This window comes from Elephas maximus, chromosome 12, assembly GCF_024166365.1.
Source record: "Elephas maximus indicus isolate mEleMax1 chromosome 12, mEleMax1 primary haplotype, whole genome shotgun sequence".
In the NCBI taxonomy this organism is placed as follows: domain Eukaryota; kingdom Metazoa; phylum Chordata; class Mammalia; order Proboscidea; family Elephantidae; genus Elephas; species Elephas maximus.
In genome coordinates this window covers 7,970,689-7,990,798 of record NC_064830.1, presented here as the reverse complement: position 1 = coordinate 7,990,798, position 20,110 = coordinate 7,970,689, and the positions used below count along the sequence as shown (strand labels likewise).

General features: G+C 37.5%; 1 protein-coding gene across 4 annotated transcripts in view; it reads left to right on the top strand.

The window, feature by feature from the left end:
- The window catches only part of SH3YL1 (SH3 and SYLF domain containing 1), a 53,598-nt gene extending 35,087 nt beyond the window's left edge, over positions 1 to 18,511 (top strand). For all 4 annotated transcript variants that reach the window (XM_049903216.1, XM_049903218.1, XM_049903214.1 and 1 more), the window contains exons 8-11: positions 390 to 534; positions 1,248 to 1,326; positions 9,215 to 9,271; positions 17,445 to 18,511. In XM_049903216.1, the coding sequence (XP_049759173.1) occupies positions 390 to 534; positions 1,248 to 1,326; positions 9,215 to 9,271; positions 17,445 to 17,635 (472 nt within the window). In that variant the 3' untranslated portion in view covers positions 17,636 to 18,511. The remainder of the gene's footprint in view (positions 1 to 389; positions 535 to 1,247; positions 1,327 to 9,214; positions 9,272 to 17,444) is intronic.
- Positions 18,512 to 20,110: the final 1,599 nt, after the last annotated feature.

The window sequence follows — 20,110 nt, the reverse complement described above, 5'->3', positions numbered from 1 at the left end:
ATAGATATGAAATGGTATAGATGCCATTTTTGTATAAAACTTAAAAAATAAAAAATCTATAAAAATGTATGTACTTGTATGTATATTTATATAAGTGTTTATATGTATAAATGTATATATATGAATAGATATTTATATGTACGTGTGGATGTACCTTTCATATTAATAGAGAAAGGACATATAGCAGACTATTTATGATGGTTGCCTCTATGGGTGAGCTTGAAAGGGTGGATATAGGATCAAACATGGGATATGAGCTGTAGTTAGCATTTGAAGAGTGGTAGAGATTATATTTTTGTGTATATACATACATATATATCTTATATTCAATGCTAGCGAAGATCTTATATCTATAAAAGAAATGTCCTCAATCTGATATTTCTCAATAGATTTTATTGTCAAGATATCCGAGCTTATGACATTTTATTTGGAGATATGCCACAGCCTGCACAAGCAGAAGATCTTTATGAAATTCTCGATTCCTTTACGGAAAAGTATGAAAATGAAGGACAACAAATTAACGCAAGAAAAGCAGTAAGAGAACAGATGAAGGCTTCTGTAACCTTTGCTTTTTATATTTCTCTCAATCGTCACAGGAAGTTTCTTTATGCAGAATATTCTGTCACTTGATACCGAGTTCCTAATAACTTGCTAAACTTCCCTTGGTATCATTTATGTAATTTTCTTGTGAAAATGTCATACAACCTTGCCATTCATCTATAAAATTTCAAGGAGAGATATGGTTTGTTTTCCACATCCACATTTCTCAAAGGATAGTACTTTGTATTATTATATCCTAATAATATCAATAATAGCCACTAATTTTTTTAATACTGAGTATCCACTGTATATCAGGCTCTAAGCACCAAGGGTTTTGTGTGCATGACTCTATTTCCACAACATTCTTTCAAGTTGGCTTGATTACTGTTGTGCAGAATGAAAACTGAAGCATTAAGAGTTCAAATTTTTCCTTGTCTCTCCCAGGAATTGCTAAACCAATCACCATATCATTGTACCTGAAATTCCCCCAAAATCTAGCATGGATTGTTGGAAGTGTCTGGGAGAGGTCAGCTTCCAGTTATCAAAAGAGCTTAGCCCTTGCCTATGTCTGCATTTTTTCTTCCTCTAACTCAGTTAAATATGGGCCTAAGGTGGGGGGTGGGGGGGTGGCACTTTATATGCTCCTAAGTAAAAAGAGTTAAAATTAAAATTACATAATTTTTTTTTTCTTTTTTTGTTCCTCCCAGGCCAGAGAATTACCTCCAAAACCATTGTCAAGGCCACAGCCATCATCTGTAACAGTCCAGCTGAATGCTGGCTCTCAAAGTAAATATTTTTATTGTAATTCAAATACAGTTATAATTAAATAACTATTAAATAGTATTGTTAAGAAATCAAGCTACTCTGTTAGAGTTAAATAGTACAGCAAATGAATACTTAAGAGAGAAAAATAAATGCTTGGCTTCTAAATGCATAAGACAGATTCTCATTGCCGTGTCTATGAAATGCCTGTTCTCATTCATAAGATGCTTTCTTCAATTTACAAAAAGATTTATCTTTATAGTATTTTTTTAAAATCTTCTTTGTCATTCCTTGCAAAGAATGTTATCCTGCTGACTTGAAATGAGAACAAAATAAGCATATTTTTCTTAAATCATCATATTTAAGTTCATTTCTGGAAGCTGAGGATTTCATAAAGAATACTTTTTTCCTACTTACCTACTTTTTTATTGTACTTAGTTGAAGGTTTACAGAACAAACTAGCTTCACATTAACAGTCAGTACACATACTGTTTTATGCCATTGGTTAGCAACCCCACGACATGTCAGCACTCTCCCTTCTCGACCTTGGGTTCCCTATTACCAGCTTTCCTGTCCCCTCGTGCCTTCTAGTCCTTGCCCCTGGGCTGCTGTGCCCCTTTAGTCTCATTTTGTTTTATGGGCCTGCCTAATCTTTGGCTGAAGGGTGAACCTCAGGAGTGACATTATTACTGGGCCACAGGGGTTTCTGGGAGCCATACTCTCAGGGTTTCTCTAGTCTCTGTCAGGCCAGTAAGTCCAGTCTTTTTTTGTGAGTTAGGATTTTGTTCTACATTTTTCTCCAGCTCTGTCTGAGACCCTCTATTGTGATCCCTGTCAGAGCAGTCAGTGGTGGTAGCCGGGCACCATCTAGTTGTACCAGACTCAGACTGGTGGAGGCTGTGGTAGTTGTGGTCCATCAGTCCTTTGGACTAATATTTCCCTTGTGTCTTTAGTTTTCTTCATTCTCCCTTGCTCCCGAAGGGATGAGACTAGTGGAGTATCTTAGATGGCCACTAACAGGCTTCTTGAAAAGATTTTAAAAGTAGACTAAATTTATAAAGCTGAACAATGAATAAGGAAGACTGAAGAACTGATGCCTTTGAATTATGGTGTTGGCAAAGAATATCGAATATACCCTGGACTGCCAGAAAAATGAACACATCTGTCTTGGAAGAAGTACAGCCAGAATGCTCCTTAGGAGCAAGGATGACGAGATTTTGTCTCAAGTACTTTGGACATGTTATCAGGAGGGACCAGTGTCTAGAGAAGGACATCATGCTTGGTAAAGTAGAGGATCAGCGAAAAAGAGGAAGACCCTCAATGAGATGGACTGATACAGTGGCTGTAACAATGGGCTCAAGCATAGCAACAGCTGTGAGGATGGTACAGGACCCAGCAGTGTTTCATTCTCTTGTACATGGGGTCGCTATGAGTCAGTACCTAACACAACAACAGCGTACAAGAAACACTGTGCTATGGCTTTTGAGAGGACAAAGATGAATCTTAGAACTTGCCTTTCAAGGGCTTTCAATCTAATACGAGAGAAATTACACATGATGTAATTAACTACAGTAATGGAAGGAAGTGTGTGATAAATTCTGAGAGAAGCAGTAAAAATACTGAAGTGCTTCAGAGAGCTGGGAGGTTATTTCACTTTCATGGAAGTTTGTTGTCACCCTCCTCCTTCATCTTTTTGTATCCATTTTCCCAGTTGTCCTGCCCAGGTCTCTCATATCGAATTCTGGCTATACCTTTAGCTCGTCTAAATTTCCCTCCCAAGGAGCTCTCCAGGAACTAGACATATTTTCTTTATTGTCCTTCCCTGCTGTGTTCTCTTCTCTTGGGGTGCTGCATTCTTCTTCCCATAGGGATAGTCTATTTCTTATTCATGAGAAGGGGATTAATTTGCTAAGACCCATATCTCCAATGAGTAATGTTAAGTGAACGCTGAGTCTATTTTTATTTTAGATGTCCACGATTATATTAAATTTGACCTATGCACATGTTTTAGAATACATAACATTTCTAAAGTTTCCTCACTAACAGGATAAGATACCAGTATCATGCGTATATTAAACAACAACAAAAAAAAAGTGCTTCATTAATCCTTTTAGCATCAGTTCCTCATCAGTGTAGATTAAAAAATGACTGTACCTTACCTTAAGGGATTGCCTTCATTTAACAATAGAAAAACTTGAAAGGTTGCGTATTCCCTTTGAGCAAGCATTGTAAAACCTGCATATCACAGCGTCACCAAGATTCTTGACTCCACCAACCTCAGATTTACCGTTTCCCACCATGATCTGTTACCTTCTCCTGAAAGCTTTCTTGTGGAGACAGACTGTGGTGTCCCCGTTTACACAGTGGGCAGTTGTCCTGTGAGTAGTGTCTGCTTCTCATTACCAGTTTACCTTCACACCAGCTCTACTCACTGTATATCCGTGTGAAGCCGCCGCTCCTTCTTCCTAGACTTTTTTTTTTTTATTGTACTTTAGATGAAGATTTACAGAACAAACTAGTTTCTCATCAAACAGTTAGTACATACACTGTTGTATGACATTGGTTAACAACCCCACGACATGTCAACATTCTCCCTTCTCAATCCTGGGTTCCCTATTACCAGCTTACCTGTTCACTCCTGCCTTCCAGTCCCTGCCCCAGGGCTGGTTTTCCCCTTTAGTCTTGTGTTGTTCCATGGGCCTGTTCAGTCGTTGGCTGAAGGGTGAACCTCAGGAGTGACCTCATTACTGAGCTGAAATAGTGTCCAGGGGCCATGCTCTTAGGGTTCTTCCGGGACTTTTGCAGTTTCGTTATTTGTTGCTAGGTCCCTAGGTGGTTTTTTGTTTGTTTGTTTTTTTCTGCATACCATCCATCTTTTCTCACACATCATCCCAAGGTTTAAGCACCAGTTTTTTTTATTCAATAAAAGGAATCATTTAAAATTGATAACCATTTTTTAACCTTTTGTATTTCAAATCTGATCTGTTCCTAAGTTCTTAATTAAAAAAAAAAAAAAAGCTAAATCTTTAAGTTCTTTCCATATGTTCCCATATGTATGTAATTTCATATAGAGGCGTGTGTGGTTCATTTAAGTGCTTTTTTTTCCTTTCTTTTTTTGGTCCTTTTCCCATTTTTCCTCTAAACTGTCATTTGAATTCCTGGGTGGTACTACCAGCCAGGAGGTTGGAGGTTCAAAGCCACCCAGCAGTGCCATGGAAGAAAGGCCTGGAGACCTACTTCCAAAAAATCAGGTATTGAGAATCCCACGAAGGACAGCTGTACTGACACAAAAGGAGTCGCCTCAGTTGGAACAGACTCAGCGGCAACTGGCTTGGTTTTGGTTAACTTTCATCAAAACCCTCTTCCATCCTCTTTCAAGGAAACCCATATTAGCACCGTAAAATGTCCTACACATATAAAAGTACATACGCATACACAGACAGAACATTTTGTTATTGCTTTACAAAATGCTGACATATTATTTATGCTTTAATATGTCTTTTTTCTCCCACCTCAAAATACCTTATGGAAATCTCTGAGTCAACTGGTATAAAAAAAATAAATAAATAAAAAAAGCTCTGATTAATTCTTTCTAACGGCTGCTGGGGTGCAGTGGTTAAGAGCTACGGTGAGATGTGGCTGCTAACCAAAAGGTCGGCAGGTGGAATCCACCAGCCGCCCCTTGGAAACCCTGCGGGGCAGTTCTGCTCTGTCCTATGGGGTCGCTGTGAGTTGGAATGGACTCAGCGGCTATGGGTTTGTTTGTTTTTTAACGGCTGCTTAATCCGTGACGTGGCTGTGCCATATTTTGTTCAGCCATTCTCCTACTGATGGGTATTAACTGTATTTCAGGTTTTTGCCCTGACCAGCTGTTACCGCTCATAGCAACAACCCCGTAGGGCTTGCGAGCCTGTAAATCCTATGGAAGCAGACTGCCACATATTTCTCCCGCGGAGCCGCTGGTGGTTTCAAACCGCTGACCTTTCAGTTAGCAGACGATTGCTTTAGCCACGGTGCCAGCAGGGCCTGCTGTTCTAACGGTGCCACAGTTAACATACTCCTAAATTCATGTCTCTGTATACTGGAGCTTTTATTTTTTTGAGATAGATTGTCAGAAGTGAACATGATGGATCAAAGGATACATTTTTAAATTTTAATAGGTGTAACAATAGATTGCTTTTTAAAAAGTTTTTGCTACTGCAGAGTGTCACCAGCTATATATGTGGGTAGCTTTTCATATTTTCCACCACGATTGATGATAAGGCATTTTAAAGTATTTGTCAGTCTGAGGGCTGGGTATATCTCCTTGTTAACTGGCTTGTGTTTTCCTTTATTTATTAGTCAATTTGAATATCTCTTCATACATTTTCTGGTGTTTGGGATTTGACCTTCTCGGAAAAAAAATCTCTTCATTGTTAGTCCGTTTTTTCCATTGATATACTTATTGCCTTCTTGACTTATGGGAGCACTGTGTAGATTAAGGGCTTTGCATGACATTTGGGTTACAGCTTCTTTTTATGTGTATCACTTGCCTACTGATCTTTTTTTCCTGTATACTTTATTATATAAAAGATAGAATTTTATGTCAAAAGTTATCTAGCATGTTTTTTAATAGTTTATTTTTTTAAACATGGTTAAAAAGGTATTCCTCCAGATTTTATCCACAGTCCCCTTAATTTTTCTTGCAATATATATATATTTTTATAGTCAAGTCTTTAATTTATCTGGTATTCTCACGATCACTGGACACTCATTCTTCCTATAGTTTAAGATCATTTTATCTATTCTGTCCTCCACCTCCAATATGTGATCTTAGTTAAGATAATATCATGTGCTTATATTAATTTTGGGTTCCAAATTGCAACCGCATTACATGTATTAATTAATTTATTAGTATAATAATCTTCTTCATATACAATCATTTTATCCATTCTTTCCTCCTCCCCCAATATGTGATTTTGGTTAAGATAATATCATGAGCTTATATTTAATTTTGTAATTTTTTGTTACTAGTTGCAATAATATTACAAGTATTAATTAGTTTAATAATCTTCCCATTTTATGCTTTTTATTTCTTGAACTATTTTATGTACTCTAATAAGAGTTAATAGTTTCTGTGCCTTTATTGTTAAATTTATTTCTAAGTACTTTGTATTCTTGGTTTGCTCTGGTAAATGGAAAGTACTTTTCTATTTCTGTTTGAGAGTGCTTATTTGATTGTTATAGTTGAGAAAATCTATTAATTTACGCATATTTTGTTTTTCTTATATCAGTTCATGTATCCAAAATCTCTTTTCTCCTAGTCAGTTTGGTTTTTTAAAAGAGATTCTCTTCACATATTTTTATTCCTCTTCCTCACCACTGGCAATGTTTATCGCAATAGTCTTACCTTCATAAACTTCTTAGGTCAGTGGTCTTCAGACTGGTGTGTACCTATCTTCAGGGGTATGCAGAGACTGCCAGAGGATATTTGGGCACAGCTAATTTAAGAGATACAATCTCAAATTTTCAGCTCCAAGACATATTCTTTGATCCAACTGAGAACATCACATGCAGACCATCCTCTCTGTCTTTTCTCTTTTCACAGTTGCTCTTTTCCCACTTTAAAAAGAAAAGTAAACTCCTAAACCATCTTGGGAATCCCTGGGTGGTACAAACGGTTAACACACTTGGCTATTGAAAAAAAAGCTGGTAGTTCGAGTCCACCCAGAGGTGCCTCGGAAGGAAGACTTGGTGATCTATTTCTGAAAAATCAGCTGGTGAAAACCCTGTGGGGCACAGTTCTCCCCTGACACACGGGGGCTCTGTAAGTCAGAACTGACTGGACAGCAGCTGCCTTCATTTTTGGTGAACTATTTTATTCTGAATCCTACTGCTTCACTGCCCCCAAACTGTAAGAATGGTGATGCATTTTGGAAGAGAGATTTTGTTGATATTGGCGTAGAGTTCATGAATGGTCTGAGCAGCAGATCCTTTTGTAAGTCAGGTGATTTCCCTTTGCTTTCAATGAAACCGAAGAAGGACCTAATGGAATTTTCATTGGCGTTTATAATAATACCAGTAATATTATGGTAATTATATGTTAATTATTGTAAAATCGTTATCTATCACTGAAACAAAAAAATTTAATTGTAATATTATTTTATAAATTGTATGGTTGTTTTGGTGATAGTTCACTATGATTTTGTTTTTTTTAATCTCTTTCTCAGAAGGAGGAGCCCTGGTGGCAGAGTAGTTACAAGCTCAGGCTGCTATGCTAACGAAAACATCAGCAGTTTGAGTTCACCAGCTGCTCCTTACAAACCCTGTGGGACAGTTCTACTCTGTCCTGTAGGGTCACTATGATTCAGAATTGACTGGGCAATTTTTTTTTTTTTTTTTTTTTGTATCTTAGAAAGAATATAAACGAATTAAATGATATTTGTGTAACAAAACTCTTTCTAGTACTCTCTAGTTTGTATAAAAATTAGCTTTCTTAGCACCTATATCTACAAAAAAGAAAGCCAAAATAAAATTTTACCTGGATTATACGTCATTCTAGCAGTAAGCAGTAGTCATTCTGTACATGTGAACAGCACAGACTCTTAAGCACTAGACTATTAACCAAAAGGTTGGCGGTTCAAACCCACCCAAGGTGCCTTGGAAGACAGGCTGGTGATCTGCTTCTGAAAGTTCACATCTTTGAAAACTCTGTGGAGCAGTACTCCGCACACAGGGGTCACCATGAGTCAGAATTGACTGGAGACAACTAACAACAACAACAACATACACCAGATATTTTTAAAACATCTCATATGTCTGTTAAGAGATGTATTTCAAATAAAATTTTACCGTTTATGTTTAGTAAGTTATCAAATTCATAATGCATTTAAGATTTTGATTTATTGTGTCCAATAATGTTTATAATTGTAACTTAATTATGAAGGTTTTAATAGAGATTTGTGCTTATTAAAAATGCAAACACAAATTTATGTCCAAATTTTTGTTGCAGAAACTATTACCTGCAAAAATATAATAATAAAAAAAATATTAATACATTAGTATAATATCTTTGGGGCAAGTGGAATGCAGATATGATTTGAACATTAAAAATGAACACTATATAATTTCTGACTATTAAAAAATAGCTTGTTGGTTTTCTTAATGGATGATGGATTTTAGATCACTGGAATATACAGATTCTTTTAGATATATTTAAAAGAGAGATATATTATTTAAGTAATTGATATTTGAAATAGGCTAAAACGTATACCCCTTATTACTGTTTAAACTTATATTAAACAATTTGCATGTTAAAAACCAAAAACCTGTGCCACTGAGTTCACTCTGACTCGTGGTAACACCCTGTGTTTCAGAATAGAACTGTGCCCCATAACTTCTCAACGGCCGTGACCTTTCACCAGGCCTTTCTTTCGCAGTGCTTCCGGGTGGATTCAAACCACCAACCTTCTGGTTCGTAGCCGAGCGATCAGCTGTTTCCACTACCCAAGAATGCTTTTATAGTTGAATACCTGCTGCTTTAAAAACTATATTAATTTCAAGCAAAATCGTTTAGAAAATCACTGATTTGGGAGTTACACGTTTGTTTTAAAATCAGGTCATTTTATGATTATTTTTTTGTTAAGAGATGTTTCTGTGTTTTCCGTACATGTGCACTTAACAGGCCGTGAGTTATAGCCTGTGTCCTTCTGTGTCATTTCTTTATATTTTATCATCTGCTTTATATTTAGTGTATTACCTGGGTCTAGTCAGGCATACGTACCTCTGGATTTAAACCATCATCAGATAACTCTTTCTGTCAATTAGAGTAATTTAAAATATTTGTTTAACAAGTACATGGCTTGGTGTTTTTATATCTGTTATATACTATGTATTAATAAGCTTGCCCTCCCTGCCCTCCACTTTTTTCCAGGTGACAGAAATGAATATAAGCTCTATCCTGAACTTCCCAGCTATCATGAGGATACTGGTAAATAAAAATGTCTCTATCTTAAAAATAGTTTATATTTATCTTAAAATCACAAACTTTCTAATTAACCTAATAACAGAAAACCCAATCCCATTGCCATGGAGTCAATTCCAACTCATAATGACTTTACGTCAGACACACTAGAACTGCCTCACTGGGTTTCCAAGGAGCAGCTAGTTGCTTTAAGCTGCTGACCTTCTTTCTGGTTAGCTACCACTACATAAAAATCTCTGGGAAAAAAAAAAAATGTTCAGTACCTCTTCTTTGATTTATAGGACATCCAAATTATTTTGAACAGTATTTCATTAAAAAAAAAAAAAAAAACCGCTATGCTTTTGTTCTCTTGCTGACTTTTAATTTGAGATAAACGAGAATGATTATGGAAGTTTAAGGGGTACAGTTACAGGCATAAGGAGCACTTGAGCCAGGCAGACCTCAAGGACTGAATGCTGTGCACTCCTGGGGAACCAGGATGCAAATTGTTGGTTGATGCTCATGTGATCTTTTAAAGACTAGTTGCTTAGAAGCTTCTGAACGTCTAAAAGGAATAGAATACCAAAGTTTAATTTTAAATTACAACTTAATTCTTATTGTATTTTTTTCTGGTTTTTAGCCCCATGAATTTTATATTTTTAAGGAATTATTTTTCTTTTATTTTTCACATTCAAGTGCTTTACTGTTACTGGGAACCACGTCATAAAACTTAATAGGATTTCCTGTCATAAAAATCTACTTTCAACCTGTCTTATTCCAACATTCCTTCGAAGACGTTCTTTGAAAGGATGAAGAAATTGTTTAGAAATGTGAATGGGACACCAGTGGAGGAGAGGTTAAGCAGTAATACAGCATCATATGCATTTTTTCACATGGGGTAGTTATGCCAACGGGATTGCAAAGCTTTACATTACTGGCTTAATAAATGTGTTAGAGAATTAACCATTCCATGTAAATAAGACGTTGAGATAATTAGGCACCCAAATACTTTTTAAGAATTTCTATCAGGAAGATAAAAATATTTTGAAACGTTAACAGAGTCCACTGAGCAGAAGTCAACCTTTTCTTGATGGATTTAGGGTTTCTGTCTGTTTTCTTGCTTTAAGCTCTGGCCTCTTGTCGTGGAGCCTGCTTCTGGCAGTCTTTTCCCTGATGGTTCTCTCTCTTCTGAGGGGGCCCGAGAAGTGCAAAGGATAGAGTGTGTGTACAGAGTTAATATGATGCCTCAGGCCTCAACTGTGGAACAAGGCTTGTGCTTACAGTCTTACATGCACTGGGATTCATTAGAAAGTTCTAAGAGGGCTATTTATTTATTCATTCATTCATTCACTCTTTGTGGTTCAAGGCCATGTTAAAGATTATTGACATTGTCAAAAGTTTGACCTTAGGGTGCATGTCTTTTAGTAGTAAAAGTAGCTAAGATATAACTGTTTATCTCAAAGTAGCACAAACACCTAGACTTTTATATTTCTGTTTTTCTATTTTTAAAGATTGTTAGGATTAGGTTTACACTTAGGTATCTAGCAATAAAGGAGTCTCTGGGCTACTGACTGAAAGGTTGGAGGTTCAAGTCTACCTAGAACCCAGAACCCAGTTCTAGAGGTACCTTGAAAGAAAGGCCTGGTGATGTACTCCAAAAAATCAGCCATCGAGGACTCTGTAGAGCACAGTTCTACTGTGACACGTATGCAGTCCCAGTGAGTCAGGATTGACTTGAGGGCAGCTGGTACTGGTACAGGTATCTAGCAGATGAAGAGGTTCTTAAACTTCACAGGGTCAGTGGAGGTTCTGAAGTTGTCAGGGAGGGGCGCAGAGGGGACGAAGTTAGCTACAACAGAACAAAGGCTGAGCATTCCCAAAAGAATGACCTTGTGATGTTAAATTGGGAAGTACAGTTCCCATTTCTCAGGTTATGATTTTCTAAAGTTTGACCTGTAGCCTAGGTGCCTAATAAATATTAGAAATAGCTCATAAATAGCACCAAGGGAAAATGCTTAATGATAAATAGCAAAACACTAAGTGTGTTCCGAAGTCAAAGACTCAGATTTAAATCCCAATATTTTAAGAGCTGTGTCATCTGAAGATAGTCATCTAACCATGGTTGGTTGGTTGGTTGGTTTTTATGTTGTTGTTGTTATTAACTGTCATGGAGTCAGCCCAACTCATGGCGACCCCACGCACAGCAAAACAAATGTCTGCCCAGCCCTGTGCCATTGCCATGACTGGTTGTGGATTGGACCTTTGGGAGCCATAGGCTGTTCATTTTCAGAAGTGGATCACCGGGTCTTTATCACTCACCGGGTCTCTATCACTCACCGGGTCTCTATCACTCACTGGGTCTCTATCCTCACTGAGCCTCTATCGCCAGGTCTCTATCACCATGTCTGTGTTAATCTGGAAGCTCTGCTGAAATCTGTTCAGCGTCATAGCAACACACCTGCTCCCAATAAGATGCACGACGTACAGTGAAGTGAGTTAAAATGACAAAATGCTTAGTAGGTACCAAAAAAAGAAAGAACCTGTTGCCATTGAGTCGATTCCAACTCATACGGACCCCATAGAGTTTCCAAGGAGCACCTGCTGGATTCAAACTTGCTGACCTTTTGGTTAACAACCATAGCTCTTAACCACTATGCCACCCGGGTTTCCTAGCAGATGCCAGGTTAATATTAATAATTTTAATTTCTTTTATCCTTTCCTCCATAGATGATATTTTAGAGAAAAAAAATGAAAAGAAAGATTTAAAATCTATTTTTAAACTACAACTTACTTGACATCACTGTATTTTTTAAAAAGCACTTATGGAATCAGTTAAACTACTCAAAGACTTCTCTGTATCCTCACAGACTAGTCTTGCCAGAGAAAAGTCCCAGTGTACATGGGATTGACCCTTACTTAATTTGAAAACTCATTTAAGCAGAGGACTTAGTCCTCCCACCATGCTAGCTCTCAAGCTTGTTGGACACCCACGGAGATAATCCACAGCTTTACACACAGGCCGTCAGCCATAATGGTGATCCTCCAAGCTGCACATAGCTCCTTCCCACTGATCTTCCATTGTGCACCATTTGGAAAGTCCAGCAAAACACTCCTTGGACCTCTCAGTGAGATGAGCCTTACACAGTCTGATCTCTGGGACCTCCCTCTATAGGCTCTTGAAGGAACATTTTTTCGTAATTGAAAGTCCATGCCCTCAATATGCCAACATTCATTATCCGTACTGTAATTTTCTGTCACAGGATTTTTCAGCCTGGGCACTATTGACATTTTGGGCCAGATAATTCCTTATTGTGGGGACCTGACCTATGCTTTGTAGGATATTTAGTAGTACCCTCCGCCCAATTAAGGAGCCTTGCTGGGACAGTGGTTAAGCGCTCGGCTGCTAAGCGAAAGGCTGGCGTTCAAACCCACCAGCAGCTCCATGGAAGGAGGATGTGGCAGTCTGCTTCCATAAAGATTTACAGCCTTGGAACTCTATGAGGCAGTTCTACCTGGTTCTATCAGGGTCACTTTGAGTTGGAATAGACTCAATGGCAGTGGGTTTTTTCCCACTAATTATGACAACCAAATATCTCCAGACATTGCTCTGGTGGGCAGAACTGCCCCTGGTTGAGAACCAGCAGTCTACATGAGCTGTCCGGGTCTGGCTAGCTCACCATCGATCCCTGCACAGGATCATGGTCCCCAAAACCTGTGGACCTCCCATCTCTGAGGAATTGGCAGCACGTGACGTGGGGGACCTTGAGCGGCCAGAATCAGGGTAACCACCAGTCACTACAGTTGGACAACAACAAAGTGCTCAACAAAACCAAAGACTGCGTTCTTTAGTTATGGTTGCTTTCTTGAAGTGGACCTTCCAAAGGCTGAGATTCTTCTCTGAAATAAGTATGGGGCCAGCAGTGTTGGCTGCACATGGGTTACATTATGCAGGCTCCAGTGAGAGAGTAAATTAAGCCGCTGCAAGTAAGTGAAAATACTTCAGGGATGCTCCCCTTGGACCTGCTTTGCTGATTTGGGAACCTCAGGGCAGCTGCCAATCACCGAAGGCTGATTGTAATATAGCTGTTTTTTGTTAAATTTAGTGCTGATTTGGCTAAATAACCTCTATTTGAATTAAACTGGAATATTACAGTGAAAATGTCCAATTGTTTCAAAGATCCTTCAAATTTATTTTAAGCACAGGCAGATAAAATTTAAAGGCATATATCCCTCAGAAGGAGCCCTTGTGGCGTACCAAAAGGTCGGTGGTTGGAATCCACCAGCTGCTTGCTCCTTGGAAACCCTGTGGGGCAGCCATCCTGTCGGGTTGCTATGAGTTTTATCCCTCAGAAGGAGCCCTTGTGGCGTACCAAAAGGTCGGTGGTTGGAATCCACCAGCTGCTTGCTCCTTGGAAACCCTCTGGGGCAGCCATCCTGTTGGGTTGCTATGAGTTGAAATGCACAGGAGGGCAATGGGTGTGTATTTTTTTATCACTCAGGAGGGTAGAGCTCTGTGATTAGCCTAACAATGAGGTTTCCTTTCTGATCGTCAAGACATTCTTTCTTCATGAAAGGATTTGTTTCCTTGGTCAACTTTTTTTTCTTAATGAGTTCTTTTTTGGGTATTAAACTTCACCTTACGAAAATTTATTTTCAATAAAGAGGAACTTTAAGTAACTTTGAATTTATGGGGCCGGGGAAGGGACAGCTGACAATACGGCATGAAATGGCATAGCTTTGAACTGTTACTTCAGAACACGGTCATTCTCCCGGAAGTCCCTGCCCCCATGCAGGTAGCTGTTTGCTGTCATGGAGTAGACTGACTCCTAGTGACCTCAAGTATGTCAGAGTAGAACTGTGCTCCATAGGGTTGTCAGTGGCAGTTAAATTTCATAAGTTGATTGCCAAGTTTTCTTTCAAGGTGCCTCTGAGTGGACTCAAACAACCAACCTTTCTGTTAGTAGCCATGCACTTAGCTGTTTGCACTACCCAGGTACTAGATGGATAAGTCTGCCTGATTCATTGGGTCAGAGTTAGGAAATAGGTACTTAACACACACTTGAGTCACATTCTTCAGTAGCTCCACCAGTAAGCATACCACATCGACCTCCTCAAACCCAGCAGTAAGTAACCTACTTGCTGTCTATTGCAACTCAAGACCACGTATTTTGCCCTTACACCCAAATATTTCCCATGACTGCTTTATCCCTTATTTCATTTGGAATCTGCAGTTCAGAAGAAATTAGACAACCGCCTGTTTTGGTGAGCATTAGTTTGTCAGATGGCAGGAACTAAATCAGACCTGCATGCGGTCTTCTCTTTCTCTTCTTTAGTTCTTGATATCTTCCTTCCTCTAATTATTCATCGTAAGATATATTCCTAAAACCAGTGAGGATTAATTCAGTTATCAGCAAGTGCCCAGGGTCATCAACATCAGATACTACTGGTATAGCCTGGATAACTCAGCGATCCAGGGTGATATATTACTTCTCCTTGAAAATTTGCCTGACAAAGGTAAAATGCTCTGAAAATATAAGTTCAATCTGTTGAGCACAAATTAACATTTGTGTGGTTACGGAGAATGAGTATAATGTCAATAGTGATCAAGAGTGCCTGGAGATAAACTCCTTAGGTTCAAATCTCCACGCTGCCACTTACTAGCTCTCTGATCTTATACAAGTTACTTAACATCCCTAAGTCTCAGTTTCATATTCTTTAAAATGGGGATAATAATAGCAGCTCCAGAGGGAGCTACTGTTACTCTCCCCACTTTAAAGAATATGAATAAGTGAAATAAGTTGAGCATATATAAAGTGCTTGTTACAGTGCCTTTTACAGTAAAGAGGAAACCCTGGTGGCGTAGTGGTTAAGAGTTCAGCTGCTAACCCAAAGCTCAGTAGCTTGAACCCAGCAGTCGCTCCTTGGAAACCCTTGAGGCAGTTCTGCCTTCTCCTGTAGGGTCGCCATGAGTCAGAATCGACTTGACGGCAATGGGTTTTTGGTTTGGTTTCAGTAAAGAGTAGCTGCTCTTATATACACATTGATTGCTATATATTGATAGAATCCTCGATCTTAGTCATTTGTGACTTTGTAAATAGTGCTACAAGTGTATAAGTCTGTGGCAGCTGAAATGAAGATGACTTCCTGAACATTCTCACATATTCACACGTACCCTTCATTTGCTTCTTTCTGAGGAGACAAGAGAGGGGAGGAAGAATCGAGTTAACTGAGTATTTTCACTGATCAGGCTTGGTTAGTCAAGATTGAACTTTATATGTAATGTCATAAATAGAATCATTGATGAGAATAATCTTCAGAAATGATATTTTTTCTGTAACATAACTTACGTTCTTCTGATCTAATGACAGTGAAAAGCAGTATGAGTACTCTGTGGTATGTACCCCATGTCAGTTTAGTGTCATAGTTAATTTTCATAGTATTTAATGATGACTCTTCCTTTACGTACTGTCAGTCCTTTAACTTGCATTGATTATCTCCAGACTATGTCAGTTTTTCTTTTATGACATTCTTTTAACCTTGTTCCTTAAAAGTATTAGGCTAAAAGTAAACGTAATATGAAATATGCATAATTCTCTGTATTATAGAAAAAACTAATTAAAAAAAAGTAAAAAACTTTTTTTTTAATTACCCTAGTAATATTTCTAATACAGTTATATTAGTTATTATCAGGATGATTTTACTTCAGAAGAACTCAAAGAACTAGATATCACACACTTTACAGAAAGAACTGTAGCACCATCTTGTGTGAGCTACAAATTCAGTGACTCTGTCAATGTAGTTAGATTGTAATTAAGATGTTTACTATTTTTATTTCCTACTGAAAGTCCAAGTTCAGGTTTTTTTGTTTTTCTTTTTTATATTATAGTATTAGGGGTTCAAATGAGTAACTGATTTTAGAATTACATTATTAACACTTAAATGCATGTAACAAGAATCTAATTGCCTAATTTATGCAGGGAGTTTTATGAAACATGGAAATATTAAACTCTATGTAAGTAAGTGGAAACCCTGGTGGCGTAGTGGTTAAGTGCTACGGCTGCTAACCAAAGGGTCGGCAGTTCGAATCTGCCAGGCGCTCCTTGGAAACTCTATGGGGCAGCTCTACTCTGTCCTATAGGGTCGCTATGTGTTGGAATTGACTCGATGGCACTGGGTTTGGGTTTGGTTTTTTTTATGTAAGTAAGTACACAGAAAATGACTGTTTGCTTTACATTTCTTATGATGTTTCACAGTTCATATCTTTACTGTCTTTTACTCATGTTAGCCATTTAATTCTCGAAGTATTTTTCTCAAAACAATACATTTAATTCCACACATTGTGTTGAAGTACTTTTTAAACATATGTAAATATGTTTCAAATTGTCCTCATCTAAATTGCCTATCAGATATTGAGAGAAAAGATTAAAATAGGTACAGATGTGAACACAGCTATGAAACCAGGGGAGAAGAAATATAAATATTAGCTAATGTAACAGTAAAATACATCTGAGCTGGAAGTATCTGAGCTGGAATCCTTAAAACCAATTACTATAGAGTAAGATTTTAGAATTTAATCTCATAGAATACAATCATGGGCATAAGTACCAGCTTTTCTCCAGTAGCTGTAATTCGTGGAAGCCATCATGGCTATTCTATTAAATGAGAAAAATGTGAATAATAATATTAAAAAAAAATTTATATATTATAGCTTATTCAAAATTCAAGTAATTTTAAGCACAAACATTAGCTAAATACATGGTTAAGTATGTAATACTATGTAGGTCTAACTTGTAGAAACCCAACACCAAACGCACTGCTGTCAAGTCGATTCCTACTCATAGTGACTCTCTAGAACACAGCAGACCTGCCCCATGGGGTTTCCAAGGAGCGGTGGTGGATTTGAGCAGTCAGTCTCTTAACCACTGCGGCACCAGGGCTTGTGTAGATGTGGGAAATCTTATTGACAAACATTTGCTCTTTCAAAAGGAGAAAAATATAAGTTCAGTAATGTGATGTATAATCAAAAGAAGACTTAACAAAATGTATGCCGTGAATTCTGCCGGCATCTAAGTCATTAGCTCTGTCATTTGGCTTAGCGTACCCAGCACTGAAGTGACTAGTTTACATTTTACATATACGCACTCCCAGTATTTCCTCTAAAAAATGTGAATAGTTTAAATACTTTTTTTTCTCATTTTAGGCAATTCCCAGCGATCTATAGAAGTGACAGCATTGTATTCCTTTGGAGGACAGCAGCCGGGAGATTTGAATTTTCAAGCTGGAGACAAGATCATAGTTATATCAAAAACCGATTCACATTTTGATTGGTGGGAGGGAAAACTCCGAGGTCAAACTGGCATTTTTCCAGCCAACTATGTAACCATGAATTAAAGTTTGTTATTTTCCTCTTCTTTGAGAATTAAAAAAAAAAAATCCACTACACTAAGAATCTACACTAACAGAATTGCTAGCCAGTTAAAAAAAAAAAAAAGCAGTGTTTAAAACCAAATCCATTGCTGTCGAGTTGACTGTGACTCACAGTGACCCTATAAGACAGAGCAGAACTGTCCCATAGAGTTTCCAAGGCTGTAAATCTTTACGGAAACAGACTGCCACAACATTCTCCTACAGAGCAGGTAGCTAGTGGGTTCGAACTGCCGACCTCTTGGTTAGCAGCCGAACGCTTAACCAAATACTTCTGTTGATTCTACAAACTTTTAATCTAGTATGTAAAAGATTTTTTTTTTCTATATATAAGTAGATGGTTAACTTACATATCTTTAAATACTTAGTACTAATTTTTATCACATAGACTATGTAATAGTCAATATCATCTAATTTATGGTGACGGTTTTTCCTGTTAGTTTTCAAACATCACTAAATTTTGGATCTGCCTATAATATGGTGTTTGTTTTGATTTGCGAATCTTAGGAGTCGGGCCCTGAATGGTGATTCATACGTTTCAGTTTGCAAAGTGATTAGAGAAGAAAAAAATCAGCTATTAAATTAGGCATTAAAGAACAATTAGAATTGTAGCTATTAACTAGAATATGAAACCTTAAAAATTATCTTTATGCCTTCAAATTACATATATATTTACATTTATAGTAGAAATATGGGATTACAAAGAAGTTCAGCCACTGTGCATTTAAAAAAAAAAGGTGACATCTATTAACTTCTTTATGGGGTTATGTTTTTCCATAGTCGTTTTCTGGTATTAGAATCAACTTGTTGTGACATAGTTTAGTTGTCCATAAATAAATGTTTCTAAAACACTTGCTAAGTCAATGTCTTGGTTTTGTTTTTCTTTTTGTAAAGTAGGCAGATATCCTGTGACTTATAAGCAGGTTGAAAAACCACCTTAACCTCTGCTGCCTTAACCTCTTCCCAAAACTCCGGACTCATAGGTCTAACTACTCACTTGACATCTCTGTTGAACATAGCATCTCACACACAACCTGTCCTCATGCTTTCTCCTCCTATAAAACTTTCCCAATATTCCCTCTCAATAACTGGAAATTCTATTCAGCCATTTTCTTAGGCCACAAAACCCTGGCGCCGTCTTGATTCTTTTTATTCTCTTTCACACCCTGTGTCAAACCCACCAATGAATTCTCTTGGCCTTACATTCAAAGTATTTACCAAGCCCAACCCTTTTTTTCTATCTTTTCCACTGCCACCATAAAAGAAGCCACCATTAGCTCACACTTAGATTATTGGAACAGCCTTCAATTTGAATTCCTTGCTTCAACTCTTGCTTTAACACAGCAGCCAAAATGATCCTCTTAAAAGTAGTACCTCCTCATTCTCCATCTTCTTATCCTACTTAAACATTCTTCATAGTCTTACACACACACACACGCACACGTAAAAACAAATTTTTTTTTTAATTTATTATAAAGTATTTAAGATGGAAAAAGAAGAAAAGACCCACCCAGTAAGAGTTATATCCTACTTTTAGAACACTTCCCAGTTTACCTCCCTTTCCTTCAAACTCAAATGTAATCATCACCCTGAACTCTCTGTTTATTAATTCAGTGTGTTTAAGTTTTTATGATATATGTATGTATCCCTAAACACCATATGGTATTGTCTTGCATGCTTTTAAACTTATAAAAATGATGCATTGAATTCATTCATTTACAAGTTGCTTTTGGCGTTCAGTTTTAAACTTCTGAGATTCTTGCATTTTGATATGTAGAACTCATTTATTCAGTTTCACTGCTGTGTGGTATTCCAGTATGTGAATATATCAAAATTTATTATTTTTTTATTTATGGATATTTAAGTGCTTTGCACAAACTGCTTGCTGTGTTAATCAGAAATTGACTACTAATTCATGCAAAAATAGAAGCCCTTTTCATCATTTTTCCCCATTTTTCTATTGCTTTATCCACTATTACTGTTTTCTTTACATAACCTGGATCCAATACTTTCTGGGTTATCTGCATTGTGAATATCTTTATGAGTTATAACCATACCGATGTATGAATTTTTTCCTTTATAGTTTCTGCTTTTAAAGAAATATTTTCTGGCCCTGAACTTACAAATTTATTTTCTATATTTCATTCTTAACTATTTTATGTTTTAATCTTTATATTGAAAAAAAATAAAGCTAGGAGGGCCCTTGTACACCCTGCCAGGGTCACTCTGTAGCAGGAAGAATAAACCAGAAATAACTGGGTTTCACAAATGCTGAGGCCCTCATTCACATTACCTCAATTTCTGATTGAATTAAGGAAATCTGGCATTGCAAGTGTCCCAAGCCTAGCTGCCTGCCCCAATCAAAGCCAGAAACTTTTTTGAGGAAGACGGCATCATCCAGACCTCACGTTATCTTTATAATTTTTTTCTCTGTGAAAAAAG